Source organism: Culicoides brevitarsis, chromosome 3 (genome assembly GCF_036172545.1).
Source record: "Culicoides brevitarsis isolate CSIRO-B50_1 chromosome 3, AGI_CSIRO_Cbre_v1, whole genome shotgun sequence".
NCBI classification, from domain to species: domain Eukaryota; kingdom Metazoa; phylum Arthropoda; class Insecta; order Diptera; family Ceratopogonidae; genus Culicoides; species Culicoides brevitarsis.
This window is the reverse complement of record NC_087087.1, coordinates 33,325,006-33,340,385: the sequence shown is the minus strand read 5'-3', so window position 1 is coordinate 33,340,385 and position 15,380 is coordinate 33,325,006. Positions and strand designations below refer to the sequence as shown.

The window sequence follows — 15,380 nt, the reverse complement described above, 5'->3', positions numbered from 1 at the left end:
CACTTTTTTTGTAATTTTTTATTGTTGATGTCGTGTTTATTGTTCTTTCTCGCGCACTGTGTGACGGATCACGTTCTGTGTGATTATTATCATTCGTGATTCTATGTAGCCAAAAATAGAAAACAATTGTAAATTTTTTGTGATGTAGCAAAAAATCAAGTTAAAAGCTTAGTTTCGTGATTCTATTCTCTCATGTTTAGTTTTTTTTGTTTGAGATTTTTTATGTAATAATTATTATTTTATCATTTTTTATTACTATTACAGTTATGTATTGTTCAGATATATTTTTTTGTGTTGATATAGCGATTTTTATTGTGTTACACATTTTTTTGATAATTTTTTTTATCGTTGTTTTTTTTAATTCTAATTTTTTTTTGAAAGAGTAACTTTTTTTTTATTTTTTGATTAATCACATCATTTTTTTTATTTGTCTTATAAAATAATTTTCAGTCACATCTAACGGGGGGGCATTAAATTTTCATGATTTTTTATTTTTTTTTCTAATATTGAATTTTTTTTTCAGCTACTTCAAAGAGACATGAATGGTTTTTGCTGCAAAGATCTATTATCAAATATCCGTTCCACAAATTCATTTCATTAAAAAAAAAGTACGATAATTATCTAATGTTACGTGATATTTTTTCTCCGCTACTAACTGAGAACGGAATTTAAAATCAATAAATAAAATAATAAATTGCAGAGAGGTAAAAATTTTATAAATAAATAATGAATCGTGCAATTATTGTGCTGTGTTTATCGGATTTTTTTTCTATTTTATTTAAATTGCCGGGGAAACAAATAGAATAAAGAAGACGAATGACCTTGAAAGTTGTAAAGTGAGACAGGTGGCCCTTTTATGTCGTGTTCGTTTGAATTGGTGTTTTTGTTCGGAAAGAGACGTGATATTCGCGAGTTTTTTTTTTGCGTGATGGAACTGCAAAAATCAATTATCGATGCAGGTTTAGAGGTAATGGCGTTACATTCGACACACGTTTCATATTTAAATGAATAAGAGAGAAAAAAAGTGCAATTTAGGGCTTTTGAGATAAGCGAAAATTATTTTTTTAAATTGATATTTAATATTTTCCTTGGTAACATAAATAATTTAAAAAAATTAAATTGAAAATTTTGCAAGAAATCTTTAATTTAATTAATTTTAAAAATTTTTAACTTTGAAAAAATTTCTCTAATCTTTTAAAAAATTTCAAAATGAATAAGAAAAATAATTATTAAAAATTTAAAATTTACTTATATATTTTTTTATTTAAATAAATATTTTTTAAGATAAAAAATTTGAAAAAAAATTAATTAATATTTAATTTTTTTGAAATATTAAAATTTTTAATTTAAAAAAAATAAAAAATAATTATATAAAAAAATTATTTTTTTAATTAAAATTAAAATTTTTAATATCATTATCATATCAATTATCATAAAAAAAAACGTAAAAAAATATTTTAATTTAATTTAAAATTTTTTTTTTTTAGATTTTTTTATAAAAAGAAAAAAACCTATTTAAAATAGTTTAAAATTTAATAATATTTTTTTTACTTATCAATTTTTTAATAAAAAAAAAATTAAATAATTTTAATTAAAAAAAATTAAAAAAGATTTAAAATTAATTTTCAAAATAAAAAAATATTAATTAAAAAAAAATATTAATATAAAAATTTTATTTTTTTAATTAAAATTAAAATTTTTATATTTTAGGCTCATTTTTTTATAAAAAAAATTATTAAAAATTTTTTTAATTTAAATAATTTAAAGCTCCAAAATCTTGCTCAAATCACAATTTTTTGTATATTGACCAAAAATTATCATCTAAAGTTCTCTTCCATGTAAAATTTGAAACCATATCGTTACTTTATCAGCCTCTTCTTACACATATTTCAACACCAACCTCTCAAAACGCCCGATTATTAATTAATAAGATTAATTACTTAACGTTATCTAAACTGCAAATATCATACCTTCCATAACCCATTGGCGAAATATTTCATGTTCGTTCGATCGCATTGCCAAATCGTGTCGTCTGCCAAAAAACACACAAAATATGTAGACTTAGGTGATTTTCGGTAACATAATGATGATTGCATTGGATGTCCTCGTTGTTTTTTTCTGTGTTGTGTTGCTTGTAGGATACGGAAAATTGTATAAATCAATATTTCTGGGTCAAAATGTACACAACATAATTTTAAATGGATGCGGTGTTGTGCAGTTTGTCTGCAAGCACATGTTTTTCCTCTTCTAACTGAATGTCTAATATTATGTTTGATTTTATTGCTCTGTTTTTTTTCCTCGTTGCATACATAAAAAAATTCTGGTAAATTGATTAGAGCGAGGAAAAAAATATATTGGATAAACAACTGTCGTCGAGCGGCTTTCAATTGGCGGAAATTTTATTTTTTTCTTTTTAACTCAGGAAAGACTTTTTTTTTGTAGAAATATGTAGATAACAAGTAAGTAGTTGAGATAAGCAAATTATTTGATAAGCGATTTTATGAAAAATTTTCAACAATTTAATTTTTTTTTGCATAAAAAAATTAAAAAATTGTAATTATTTAAATAATTCTTGATAATTTGATTTAAATTAATTTTTATTAATTAATACATAAATTTTTCTAAATTAAAAAAAATAAAAGTTAATTAAAAAAATGAAAAATTATTTTAATAAGTTTTATTTAATTTAAATAAATTAAAAATATTTAATTAATTTTTTTTAAATAATCAAAAAGAATTTATTATTTATTAAAATAATTCAATATTTGAAAAAAAATCGATTTTCGTTTACGATCAAAATAATAAAAAAAATATCGCTGATGTTTATTTATAAACTTCATTATTTACGTCAAATTTTAAAATAAAAATTTTGGATTGATATAAAATTAATTTTATGAAAGAATTTTTTTGAAAAAATAAAAATTTTTTTTATTAAGTAATTTTAATTAATTAAACTTTTTAATTAAATAAATTAATTTTTTAATTTAATTAATTAATTTTTATAAGTCAATTAATTATATTTTTTCAAAATTCTATTTTAGAAGAAAATTTAAAAAAAAATAAATAATAATTAATTAAATTGTTTTCAATTCTATTAAATTAAATAAATTCTATTCAATTAAATTAAAAAATTCATAATTAATTAATCAATAAAAATTTATTATTTTTTTTATATTTTAATTTTTCAATGAATTAATTTTAATTTTTTTTAAATTTTGTTTTAGAAGAAATTTAATTAAATTAAAAAAAAAAAACAAAATGAAATTGTCAAAATTTCTCAGAAAATCGCAAAAAAACCCACTTTATTGACAAACCAAAGTAGTTTCAAGTAGTAAGCACATACGTAGAGTAAACAAACTTTGTAAAAGGGAAATTGCACGTAAAAAAAATAAAAAACAAAAAAAAGTTTAAAATAAACATAAATTCTTTTTATAATTATCATAACATCATGGTACCTAATGTAACCTTATAAATAAAACACAAAAAATTATACAAAATAATTAAAATAAATGAGAGCTATCTAAAATTATTAAATTACAATAAATGTCATTTTAAATCACCGACCAGCTTGCAGGGTAATATTTGAGTAATAAACTTTTTAAATAACATATATATCCATTTTCTATTAACATTATCAACAATCGATCTATAGGTAGTCATAATAATCAATACATAACATTCGTTCGCCTCAATTTCTATTTTTTTTTGTGTCATTTTTTTTTTGTCAGTGAATTTGTGGTAATCTAAAGCTTTTTATCTCTTTTTTCGTGATTAATTAATTATTTATTTATTTTTTTTTGTGCGAGTGATATTTAGATGACTTTTCAGGAGGATTTCGTTGGCGCGGCGCTAAGTTTGAAGTCGAGTAGCGGATTGAAGTTGTTATGGAGCTCATCGGGGTCGTTTACGGGTTTGTAGCCCCATAATTTCATGGCTTCGGTGCACTGATCCTGAATTTGGGCGACATCGTCAAAGTCGAGTTCTTTGGTCCAATGGAAGGGTGCCGACTTTGAGTCGCGAAATGTCGAACTGACACCCCCGATATTGAGTTTCGTGTGCGAATCGAGAAAATCCTGCACTTGTTCGTCCATGGGCAGGCCGTAGAACGCCAAAATGCGGTTTGTCATGTCGTACGGATTGAGTGACAAGTCTTCGTAGCGGATCACGTGAAAGCGATCGGGATACAATCGGGTGAGATTTCGCGCCGCATGATAATCCGCTACCATATCGGCGCACACAGTCGGCACATGATCACAGTCTGGTTGCCCGGGACACCAATCCCGATGCCGTCGCGATTGCATCGTGCCTCGTGGATCGCGAATCAGCAAAATTATCCTCACATTCAGCGTTGGATCGTCCAAAAGCACTTGCGCCAATGCGGCACGAAGTCGCACAACTTTCATACTTTGCAAGGGGAACAATTTGCAAAAAGGCTCCAAAAATTTCGGTATAAAACAGTAATTTGTAAAAAGTCGACAATGCTTCCAAAGTCGCGTATTGTGTGTAAACAAGTTGTTGTGCTCCTTCCCATAATTCAGATAATCCTCCATATCCGTGTAATTGCACGTCAGCAACTTGCGCAAATGCTCGAGAGCCTTGCCCGCGTACGGCGCTCCGCGAATCTGCACAATTTCGTAGTGCAACAAAGGCTCGTAGTGATAAAAGTTGCCCGGCATCGCATTCAAAATATCACCGAGGAATGTCGACCCGGAGCGCCATGTCGTAAAAATGATGCTGCGCATCGGTTTGCCGCCCAATTCGGGCGTTAAGTCACTCAATTTGCGTGCGCGCACGCCATGCTTGCCATCGGGATACTCGAAATACAGCATCTCCTCAGTCACCTTCTCCCTTTGGTAGTTTAGAATGTCCTCGATCAGTATTGTCGCATTTTCCGGCGCCATAAAGCCATTTGCGCCCCCGCCCCCATCCTGATACCGATGCTTGTAGTAATTGTTGTATGACTTGTAATTTTTGGTATTTCTCAAGAGAGCTGCGCCTTCGCGCGGTCTAAAATACTCCGTCGTAAAACTCGTCGAGGTGAAGCGATAACTTGCCAGCAACGACAATATAAAAATACTGAAAAGAAACAAACACACAGAAAAAAGTTGTAAATAACGATGTGAAAGGAAAAAAAATGAATGAATGAAAAGAAGAAAGAAACTAAGTACGAAACTGTACGCAAAACTAGGACAACATTTAACTTTTACTATCGCTTCTTTTTCTGCGTTGCTCGAAGAGAAAAGTTACAAGTTGTCGTCTGTCTGTCAAATTTATCTAATGATAACGAAAATGTTACTTTTTCGCAGTGAAACATCTAATTATCTAATCAAGGTCGTTGATAAAACTATCGGAAAAAAACAAAAGTTTTTGATTGATTGCAATGTCCGATAGCAAAGGTAAATAATTAAAACTAATTGAGTGAAGTATGTTAGACTTCTGTTTTAATGTCTCTTTTGTCTCTTTAGATTCATTTATTTTCGTACAAATTAAAACTGAAGAGCTAAAGTTGAAATTTGAAGAGCTAAAGTCAAAATCTGAAGAGCTAAAGACGAAACCTGAAGAGCTGAAGTTGAAATCTGAAGAGCTAAAGTCGAAATTTGAAGAGCTAAAATTGAAATCTGAAGAGCTAAGTTCGAAATCTGAAGAGCTAAAGTCGAAATCTGAAGAGCTAAAATTGAAACCTGAAGAGTAAAAGTCAAAATCTGAAGAGCTAAAATTGAAATCTGAAGAGCTAAAGTCAAAATCTGAAGAGCTAAAGTCAAAATCTGAAGAGTAAAAGTCAAAATCTGAAGAGCTAAGTTCGAAATCTGAAGAGCTAAAGTCGAAATTTGAAGAGCTAAAGTCGAAAACTGAAGAGCTAAAGTCAAAATCTGAAGAGCTAAAGTCAAAACTGAAGAGCTAAAGTCAAAATCTGAAGAGCTAAAATTAAAATCTGAAGAGCTAAAGTCAAAACTGAAGAGCTAAAGTCAAAATCTGAAAATTAAAACCTGAAGAGCTAAATTCAAAATCTGAAGAGCTAAAGTCAAAATCTGAAGAGCTAAAGTCGAAATCTGAAGAGCTAAAGTCAAAATTTGAAGAGCTAAAATTGAAACCTGAAGAGCTAAAGTCTAAACCTGAAGAGCTAAGATCGAAAACTGAAGAGCTAAAGTCAAAATCTGAAGAGCTAAGTTCAAAAAATTAAAAACTAAACAACACAAAATGTAAAAACTGACAAAATACTCAGAAATCAAATAATCCAAAATTCCGAAAAAGATAAACCCGATTGTCTTAATCATATCTTCTTCAATAGATAAGATACATTGTTTAGTCTTCAAAAGTACGCTTGAACAAATATCTTGTCAAAATTCATTAACAAAATGAAATTTTATCAAGAAAAACTTTTAACTTTTAAAAAATTAAAAAAAAATAATTTTTCAGATTTTTATAAATTTTCATTAGAATTTTTTCAAGTCAAATTTTTTTTAATTTCTTAAAAAAATCGCCTCTAAAAATAAAAAAAAATTAAACAATAAAAACTTAAAAAGTCATCGAACGCTCAAACCGGCAATAAACAAGGTCAACAATTCTTTCAAGTATTTCGTTAAAAAATTTCAAGATAACGACCTCCCACGAAAGTCTTTTCATTTTACATCTCAATGTGTCAAGTAAATGAGAAATTTCCATCCATCATTAAAAAAAATCTCGTTTCCGAACCTTGACCCGAAAACGCATTCCAACCGGTTCTCCGCAAGTAATTTCTTGTAACTGATGAGCTCATACTAAAAATTACCAAATTCCGTGCCATGAACGAACTTCGTTACAAAGTTAAAAAAAACACGGAAATCGATGAAAAACAAAAAAAAACTTTTTAGATTTTAATCCCGATAAATTAATGGCAAAAGCAGTGCGAATGATTGAAAGATTCCGGAATTGACCTTATTTCGTTTCTTCTTTCGCCTCAGTTTTCGTCTTGTAGTAAGTGAAATGAAAGAATGGCAAAAAAAATTGGCAAACTTACACTGATATCGTACAAACACCAACTAAATTGAGTCGAAATGCCATAATATAATAATTATATTAGAAGTGTAAGAAATAGAGAGAGATGATGTTGTAATTAAGTATTTGAGACATTCGATTTTCCGTAATTTATTTATTTATTTATGGACTCATTTCACTCTCTCTCTCGTTGTTTTTTTTCTTTCTGCTGGCAATTAACCGAAGAAATCGCGTACAAAAAATATTTAACACAAGATTTTTTGTCGCTTTTGTCGACAATTATTTCTTGATGATATTTTTATCATTTTTTCTCATTAATTCTTCTCTGCTTATCGTTATTGCAACGCCAACCTTTTATTTTTATCTTGAATTTATTTTTTTTTTTATTTTTTGTTGAAATGAGAAAATTATAAACACAAATTTTTTAGATTTTAATTTTTTTGCACTTCATCATCACATTTCTGCTTTTTTTCTTATTTATTTTCACATAATTTTTTGATTTTTTAGCTTTTTATGCATTTTTTGATGTTTTTCGCGTCAATTTGTCGAGTCAAGTGGTAAAAAATGGACTTTTTTCGTGTTTTTTGTGAGCTATTATTGTCCGATGTGACTTTTCATGCAGTGCTCTCAATACTTAATACAATAATAAATGAATGTATGAATGAAGTTTTGGTTTTTAAGTAAAGTTGTTTTTGGCCAAAAATGGTTTTTCGAGTCCCATGGATAGGATTTGGCATGGAGATCTTGTTAGACATTTGAATGATGGGAAATTTTATTTATCGTTAAGGTAAGAAAATTTAATTATTTAATTTTTTTATTTTTTTTTAAATTAAAATTTATTATTTTTTTATTTTATTAAATTTTTTTTAAAATAATTATTTTTTGTCAAAAAATATTTTTATTAAAATAATTCAATAAAAATAAAAATTAAAAAATAAATAAATAAAAATAAAAAAAATTATTAAAATAAATAATAATTATTATATTAATAAATTAAATTGATAAAAATAAAAAAAATATTAAATTATTAAATTTTATTTAAATTAAAAAAAAATATTAAAAAATTTTGAAAAATATTCAAAAAATAAATTAAAATTTTAAAAATAATTTAAATAAGATAAAAAAAAAAAATTTTTAATAAAAAAAAAAAAATTTTTTTAATAAAAATTTTAATTTTGGTTCAAATCGATTATTTTTAATTTTAAATTTTTATTAATATTTTTAAATTTATTTTTTTAATTAATTAATTTGCTTTAATTTTTTTAGAAATTATTTTTTATTTTTTTTATTTTTTTTTTTTAATTTTTTAAATTATTAATTTTTTTGAAAAATTAAAAAAAAATAAAAAATAAATAAAAATATTTAATTTAGAAAAATTAAAAAAAATTTAAAAATTTAAATAATTTAAATTATAATAAAAAAATATAAAAAAAAATTTAATTAAAAAAAAAAATAAATCAATAATAATTTAAATTAATTATAAAAAAATTTAAAATTTTTAAAAAATTTTTAAAAATATTTTTTTAATAGAAAATTTTAATTTAATTTTAATTTTTTTATTCAATTTTTTTTAAATTATTTTTATTTAAAATTAAAAAAATATTTAATTAATTTTTACAAATTATTTTTTATTTTTCTTGAAATTTTTTCGACAAAAAGTAAAAATATTAAATTTATTCGTCTAAAACAAAAATCTATACAAAAATTTTGTACAATTAAAAAAAATACTATTTACAATCCACTTTTGGCTGTATTTATCATCGTCCGATGCCACAAATCCATAATTTTCTGTTTGTCAAATTTGAATTCTCGCGCCATAATTTTCTTCGCATCTTCCGCAAAGGCCTCACTAAATGATTTTTTCGGTTGTTCCGCAACCGTTTTAAGCGTTATTGGCGTCGAGGTTTTTTCAGGTTGTCGTTGCAGGATCGTTATTGGTGTCGTCGGAGCTTCTTCATGCTTGAAATTTTTATTTTCAAAGACGAGACGACGTCTTCGGGGTTCTTGTTTGCTTCCGCTGGGCAATGCTTGAGTAACTGTTGGAGGCGCTGGCGACCCGTAAATGTTGGGAACTGCGACATTTTGAGGAATTTCAAAGTTGGCAAGCTTGAAACCCTCTTCTGAGGTTGATTTGGGACGAGGACGACGATCTTTTTCGATGCTTGGCGGTGCTTCGGGCGTCGCATCGAAATTTGGTTGCATGCGATTTCGACGATTTGTCGTCGATTTGCTTGTAGAAGGCTTGTTTTCGTCTTTTTTGCGACGTTCAAACTCCTTGAGCCAGCGTTTCAGGGGTTTGATGAAAGGTAAAATCATGAAAAATGAATTCGGCCCGATCCCAAGATTGGCTTTTGCTTCTACTTGATATTTGTTGGAAGGCAGAAATTCGACGGGGAACCATTCGCAACATTTAATTTCGTTTCTCGTGCGTGGCTGAAACTTTGTATTGAGCGAAACGCCGGTTACGAGATACAATCGCGTGTATTGGAAATTAATGATGAGATCGATATAATCATTTTCTTTGATGCCTTTGGAACAATCGTAGCCCGTTTCTTCGTAAACTTCACGAATTGCGCAATGCATCGGATCCTCATTCTCGTTAATTTTGCCCTTTGGGAAGCCCCACGAGCTTTTGGCGAAGTAACTTTGCACGAGCAAGACACTTTTGAGGTTCTCGGAGATCAAAATGGCGCCATACGTGGGCACCGAGAGCTTGTATTGCTTCCAATCCTCGAGAATTTTGTCCAAATTCGGGACTTGCGGATGCAGAAACGGCACATGCTGGAAGATTATTGACGTAAACTGCTTCATGCCGCACGACGGCAACTTTTTGTCTTGTTTTTGTTCCTTGTGCGAACAAAGAAAGTCCAGATAAAACCAATGGGCGAGCTCAATTTGGAAACAAACACTGAAAAAATTGAAAAATTTATTAAAAATCTTGCTTGAAGGAAGTTTCAAAAGACTCACCGAACCATATTGGCTTTCTCCTCTTCTGGAATATTGATGATGAAACGACTCGCCAAGTCGTCGAGGATATCTTGCGGTATGAATGGAAGATTTTTCATTTTGTTTTCCATTTTTAATTAAAAAATTTCTCTTTTTGTCCCGAATTCAGATGTTGTTTGTTTACGTTTTGAGCAAAGAATGATTTTTTTTGCAGGTGTCAACAACTTCACAGCTCTGGATGATGATTCAAAAAAGCCGGTTTTGAAAGTTCGTTAAATTTTTGGACAAATTATTGGTTGGATGTGACTCATAATGAGGATTTTTAGAGGAATTTTGGGTTTTTATGAGATAAAATATTAAATTTTTTATTATTTGAATTTTATATTTTTTAATTAATTTTATTTTATTTTAGATTTTTTTCTGAAATGGAATATCATAAATCGATAAATAAATAAGGAACTCGGGTGAAATTTTGGTTTGTACGCACATAAATACAGAAAAAGAACAGAAGTCGAGTGAAAACAAATATTGAGGCACTCGGGTAAAGAAAAACGTTACTCGATTTACATGCGAATATTTTTCACTCGATTCATCATTTTTTCTTTTACAATATTTTTTTTCAAATTTTTAGCTAAAATTTTTGAAGCTTAAGCATTTTGACTTATTTTTATTTATTTCATTGAATTTTTAACGAAAAAGAAAGAAAAGCTTTCTCGATTTTTTTTTAAATAATTAAAAATTTAATTTTTTAATAATATTAATAATTATTTTTGAATAAATTTATTTAATTATTAAAAATTTAAATTTAAATTAAATAAAATTAACAAAAAAGAAAAATTAAAATAAAATTTATATTAAAATTTTAAATAAATAAAAATAAATATAAAAAAATTTATAAAAAAAAAATAAAAAAAATAAATATATAAAAAAATTTTGTTAAATAAAAAAAATTTAAACGTAAATTTTCGTAAATTTATATTTTTTATAAAAAAAGGAAGATCATAAAATAAATTATATAAAATAATTAATAAAAAAAAAATTTTAAAAATTGATAAAAGAAAAATAAAAGTATAACAAAACTTTACCTTACTTCAATAATTTTAAAATTTTACACATTTTGCATTTTCAATTAAAAATCTTACCTTTTATTAATTAACTGAACTTACCTTCTAAAAAATTCCTTTAAATTTGAAAAATTTTTAACACAAATTTCACATTGAAAAAAAAATAATTTTATTCATTCGAATAAAGTTGATTGTTGCGTTCAAATTTCACATTTCAAACGTTCAAAACCTTATCGTCTTTCTTGGGAGATTTGAGGCACTTGCAAAACATCTAATGAAAAAATAGTAAAATTTTGTTTAGTTTTAATTTTCACAAATATTTGAAAATTTTACTTACCTTTCCAAGACATGAAAAGATGAAAGTGACAAATACTATGAAAAGTATCAACCAAAACACATCCTTGAAGAAATTTTCATATACTTGAAGAATTAATTTTTGGTAGAAATAGAACCAAATAAAATTAATAAAATTGGACAACGACATGTTTAAATCAAGAAAACTCATCTTAAACTGACGCAATTTTTCCTTTTTTTTTCTGGAGACTGCAGTTTTGGTCGTAAAAAAATATAAACAAATTAAAATGCGATAAGGATTTTTTCATTTATTACGCACAAAAAAGTTATTCAAATTCTATAAACAAAAATATTGTCGCTTGAAAATTAAAGATAATATCTAACATGTATCTGCTTGGTACATGCAAGGAAAAATTTGAACAAAAGTCGGGTGAAACAAAATTTGAGAAACTCGGGTGAAAAATATGTTCGTGTTGAATAATCGGGCGAACAAATATTAAACGTTAACGAAAACGTAATTTGATTTTCGTGCGAATGTTTTTCACTCGATTTCTCGGTAATTTTTTTAATTTAATTTTAAATATTTTTGTTTTTAATTATTTTTAAATTTAATTAAAAGATGTCTTTAAATTTCTTTAATCAAAAGAAAAAAAATATGAAAATGTTCGAAAATTTTATAAAAAAATTTAATTTGGTCAAAAAATAATTATTTAATTATTAAAAATAATTTTTCTATTTTTTAATTTTTTTTATTTTAATTTTCAAAAAATATGTTAAAAAATTAAAAATTAATTACCTAAAAAAAAATTTTTGCTTTTATTTTTTTAAATGTTACAAAAGGTAGTCGAGTGAAGAAAATCAATAAATAGGGAACTCGGGTGAAAATTTTTGTACGTAAGTATGGCGCATCGTACAAACAGTACAAAATATGAACAGAAGTCGAAGTCGAGTGAAAAAACATTTGAGGCACTCGGGTGAAAAAGTATTCTTAACGAAAAGTCGAGTGAAAGAATTGTTCTTCTTGAATAACATAGAAAAATGTAAATAATTCGAATTTCATAAGATGCGCGGATGTTTTTCACTCGATTTTTTTATTTAAATTTGTTTTTTTTAAATTATATTTAATTTAATTAATATTTAATAAAATAAAAAAAAAAAGTTATAAAATTTAAAAAAATAAACTTCAAAATAAAATAAAATAATAAAATTTAATAAATTTAAAATAATTTTCCAATTTAATAAAATTTATTTAACTCAACAATTTTTAAAAGTCTTTAAGATTATTATTTATTTGCAAAATTGACAATTTTTAAATTGAATTAATTTAATTAAAAATTTTTAGAAGAAAATAAATAAAAATAATTTGAAAATGATTTTAACATAAAATATTGCAATTAAATTAATAAAAAATTAAAATTATTAATTAAATTAAAAATAATTGTATTTTTTAGTAACAAATTTTTAGTTTGGGTTCAAAACGAATGACGTTATTGAAATTTAAAAATTTATAATTAAAAACTTACCTTAAAAAATTCCCTCATAACTCAAAAAATTAAAATTTTTAACACAAATTTCACATTAAATACAAAAATAATTTTATATTTCATTCATTTTTACAAAAATGTCTTAAAATCTCATCCAATTTCAGACGATCAAATCATTTCCTTTGACACATTTTTTGCCAGCATGATAACAAGTCACGATGAGTCCTTTTGCATGGAACCAGAATCTCCAAACAATCTATTTGAAAAAAAAAATTAAAAAATTTTAATTAATTTCAGTTTTTTTTCACATTTAAAAAAAAATATTTCATTAAAATTACTTACAAAAATTGCATCCGTGACAATAAAAATCGTCAAAAACATAATTATGTTAAATAAGACTCCGCCTTTGATGGAAACATCTTTCTCACTATTTTCCAAAAGATATTTCAAATATTCAATAAAAGCGACCAAAATATTAGAAGATGACATGTTTCAATCAAGAGACCTCAACTTAGACTGATGAAATAATTTTTAAAATTAAAGTCTTCGATTTGTTTATTTGAAAAAAAAAAACAAAAATACGAAACAGATAAACAAAACAAAATTCGATAAGGGTTCATTTATGACGCAAAAATAAACAAAAAAAATTGTCGATGTTGCATTTTCTGCCCAATACAAAAGATTTCATTCATAAAATGTAACAAGATTCGTCTTGAAACTCGATTTTTGTTTGAAAAATGACTCATTTCAAGAGAATGTCTCGCATTTTAAAGGGCGAAAAATCTTGCGATAAGAGAAAAGAAAACAAAAACTGGACAAGGACAGCAAAGAAGATATCATCATCACCTTATCCCTTTTGTTACATTACATTACCATAATGTGTCAGGATAAATTTAGACTAATTTTTCATTATTTCGTCTTCATTCAACGAGATTTTCCGCTTTTTTTCGCACATTTTCGTACTTCTTCGTGGAAAATCGCGTCGCCTGCGCAGAAAATCGCGTAGGGGGAAAAATTAACGACTGCATTTCATTTGAATTTCAAAGGAAAAGGACTCAATCGTCCAGCCCACGACGACAACGACGCACGTATTGTTGTTGTTGTTATTTGCGAATGTATCTTTCGCGTACCGCTACTTGATATCGCATCACAAGTCAATTGTATCGTCTGGAAAATTTTTGTTATATCTAGTGTTTGTTGTGACTTTGTGTGATGAACACACGTTTTTTGGGGGGATTTTCCTTTTTTTCCTGACTTCGTGAAAAAAATGCAAGAAAAAAATTTAAGTGAAAAAAAAAGTAGACAACTAAAAGCTATTGACGCTGTTTAAATATATAAACAAATAACAAAAAAAAAAAATAAATAAAATAGAAAAAAAGCATTATATTGAAAAATAAATAAAAATAAGCAGCTCAAAGTACAGAAAACATTCATTTAAAGTAAAATAGCAAAAAAAAATTTTTTTTTTATTTACTTGAAGCAGTAAACATCACTTCATCAATACACATGCAACATCGTCGTCGTCGTTGTCACCTAATACGAAAAATAAATAATAAGCAAAGTGTATCTTATTTAAAAGAAGAAGAAAAAATAACAAAAACCGAACGAATCGAACAAAAAAAAAATTAAATATTTAACATGTTAGAGGCAAGGTGGTTTGAAATGCAGGTAATAGAGTCCTCCAAGTTGAAGAATATGAAAAAAAAAATGTTGAAAGTCACAGAGAAGACACAAGAAAAAAATTATGAATTTTTATATTTATTTGTTAAAAATATTTAACGCGCGTGAAAATGCGAGTGTGAAATTATTATTATTATTATTTGTTATTGTGTCGCGTAATGGTGACGATCCCTATATGTGATATGTGTGTGTGCAACTTGCAACATTGTGTTAAAAAAAATAAAAAGAAAAAAAATTGAACGAGTTGTTTAAATGTTTATTGAAAAAAAAAAAAAATTTTTTTTGTTAATTTTTTTTTCTGTGAGGATATTTGAATTTTATTTATTTTTAAAAATTATAAAAAAAATATTTAAAAAATTTTATAAAAGTAATTTAATTAAATTCGAAATTAAATTAAAAAAAAATAAAATAAATAAATTTTTTTTATATTAAAATAAGATTTTTTATTATGCAAAATTTACAAATTCACAAAATTCTTAATTTAACAAATGAAAAAAAATAATTTAAAAATTTTATGAAAAATAATTAAAAAATTTTAAAAAATTTATTTTTTATTAAGAAAATTATTTTATTAATTTAAAAAAATATTTTTATTAAAATAATATATTTTTTAATATGAAAATTTAAGAATGTTATTAAATTTAAAAGTTCATGATTCAAAAAATTATAAAAATTTGAATAAATTTTTTTTTGTATTTTTGAAAGATACAAATTGTTACTTATTTAATGAAATAATTAACGAAAAAAAAATAAAAAAAAAATATTTTACATTTTTTTTATTACATATTTAACATATTTAACAAATATGAAAAATTTTCATTTACTAATTTTTTAATTATTTAATTTAATTTAATTCTATTTTTTTTCTAAAATCTTAAATTTTTGAAGTGGGTGTTTGAAAGTAAAAAAAATCAAATATCCTCATTAAACATTATTT

At 25.5% G+C, this 15,380-nt stretch overlaps 2 protein-coding genes across 2 annotated transcripts; both read right to left on the bottom strand.

Moving 5' to 3' along the window:
• Positions 1-3,520: 3,520 nt before the first annotated feature.
• LOC134834127 (carbohydrate sulfotransferase 5) lies at positions 3,521-7,591 on the bottom strand. Its single transcript, XM_063848678.1, has 2 exons — positions 6,998-7,591; positions 3,521-5,076 (listed from the first exon to the last, which is right to left on the bottom strand). The coding sequence occupies exons 1-2, from the start codon at positions 7,039-7,041 to the stop codon at positions 3,825-3,827; spliced, it is 1,296 nt and encodes a 431-aa protein (XP_063704748.1). The 5' UTR covers positions 7,042-7,591; the 3' UTR covers positions 3,521-3,824.
• A 1,028-nt stretch (positions 7,592-8,619) lies between these two features.
• LOC134834500 (m7GpppN-mRNA hydrolase) lies at positions 8,620-10,100 on the bottom strand. The gene is made up of 2 exons (XM_063849205.1): positions 9,943-10,100; positions 8,620-9,883 (listed from the first exon to the last, which is right to left on the bottom strand). The coding sequence occupies exons 1-2, from the start codon at positions 10,050-10,052 to the stop codon at positions 8,707-8,709; spliced, it is 1,287 nt and encodes a 428-aa protein (XP_063705275.1). The 5' UTR covers positions 10,053-10,100; the 3' UTR covers positions 8,620-8,706.
• Positions 10,101-15,380: the final 5,280 nt, after the last annotated feature.

Bases quoted from the DNA above. Each gene is read 5' to 3' on its own strand.
- LOC134834127 (XM_063848678.1), bottom strand. From the start codon at position 7,041: ATGGCATTTCGACTCAATTTAGTTGGTGTTTGTACGATATCAGT. The intron at 5,077-6,997 runs GTAAGTTTGCCA...GTTTCTTTTCAG, and splicing joins GGTGTTTGTACGATATCAGT to TATTTTTATATTGTCGTTGC.
- LOC134834500 (XM_063849205.1), bottom strand. From the start codon at position 10,052: ATGGAAAACAAAATGAAAAATCTTCCATTCATACCGCAAGATATCCTC. The intron at 9,884-9,942 runs GTGAGTCTTTTG...CAATTTTTTCAG, and splicing joins GAGAAAGCCAATATGGTTCG to TGTTTGTTTCCAAATTGAGC.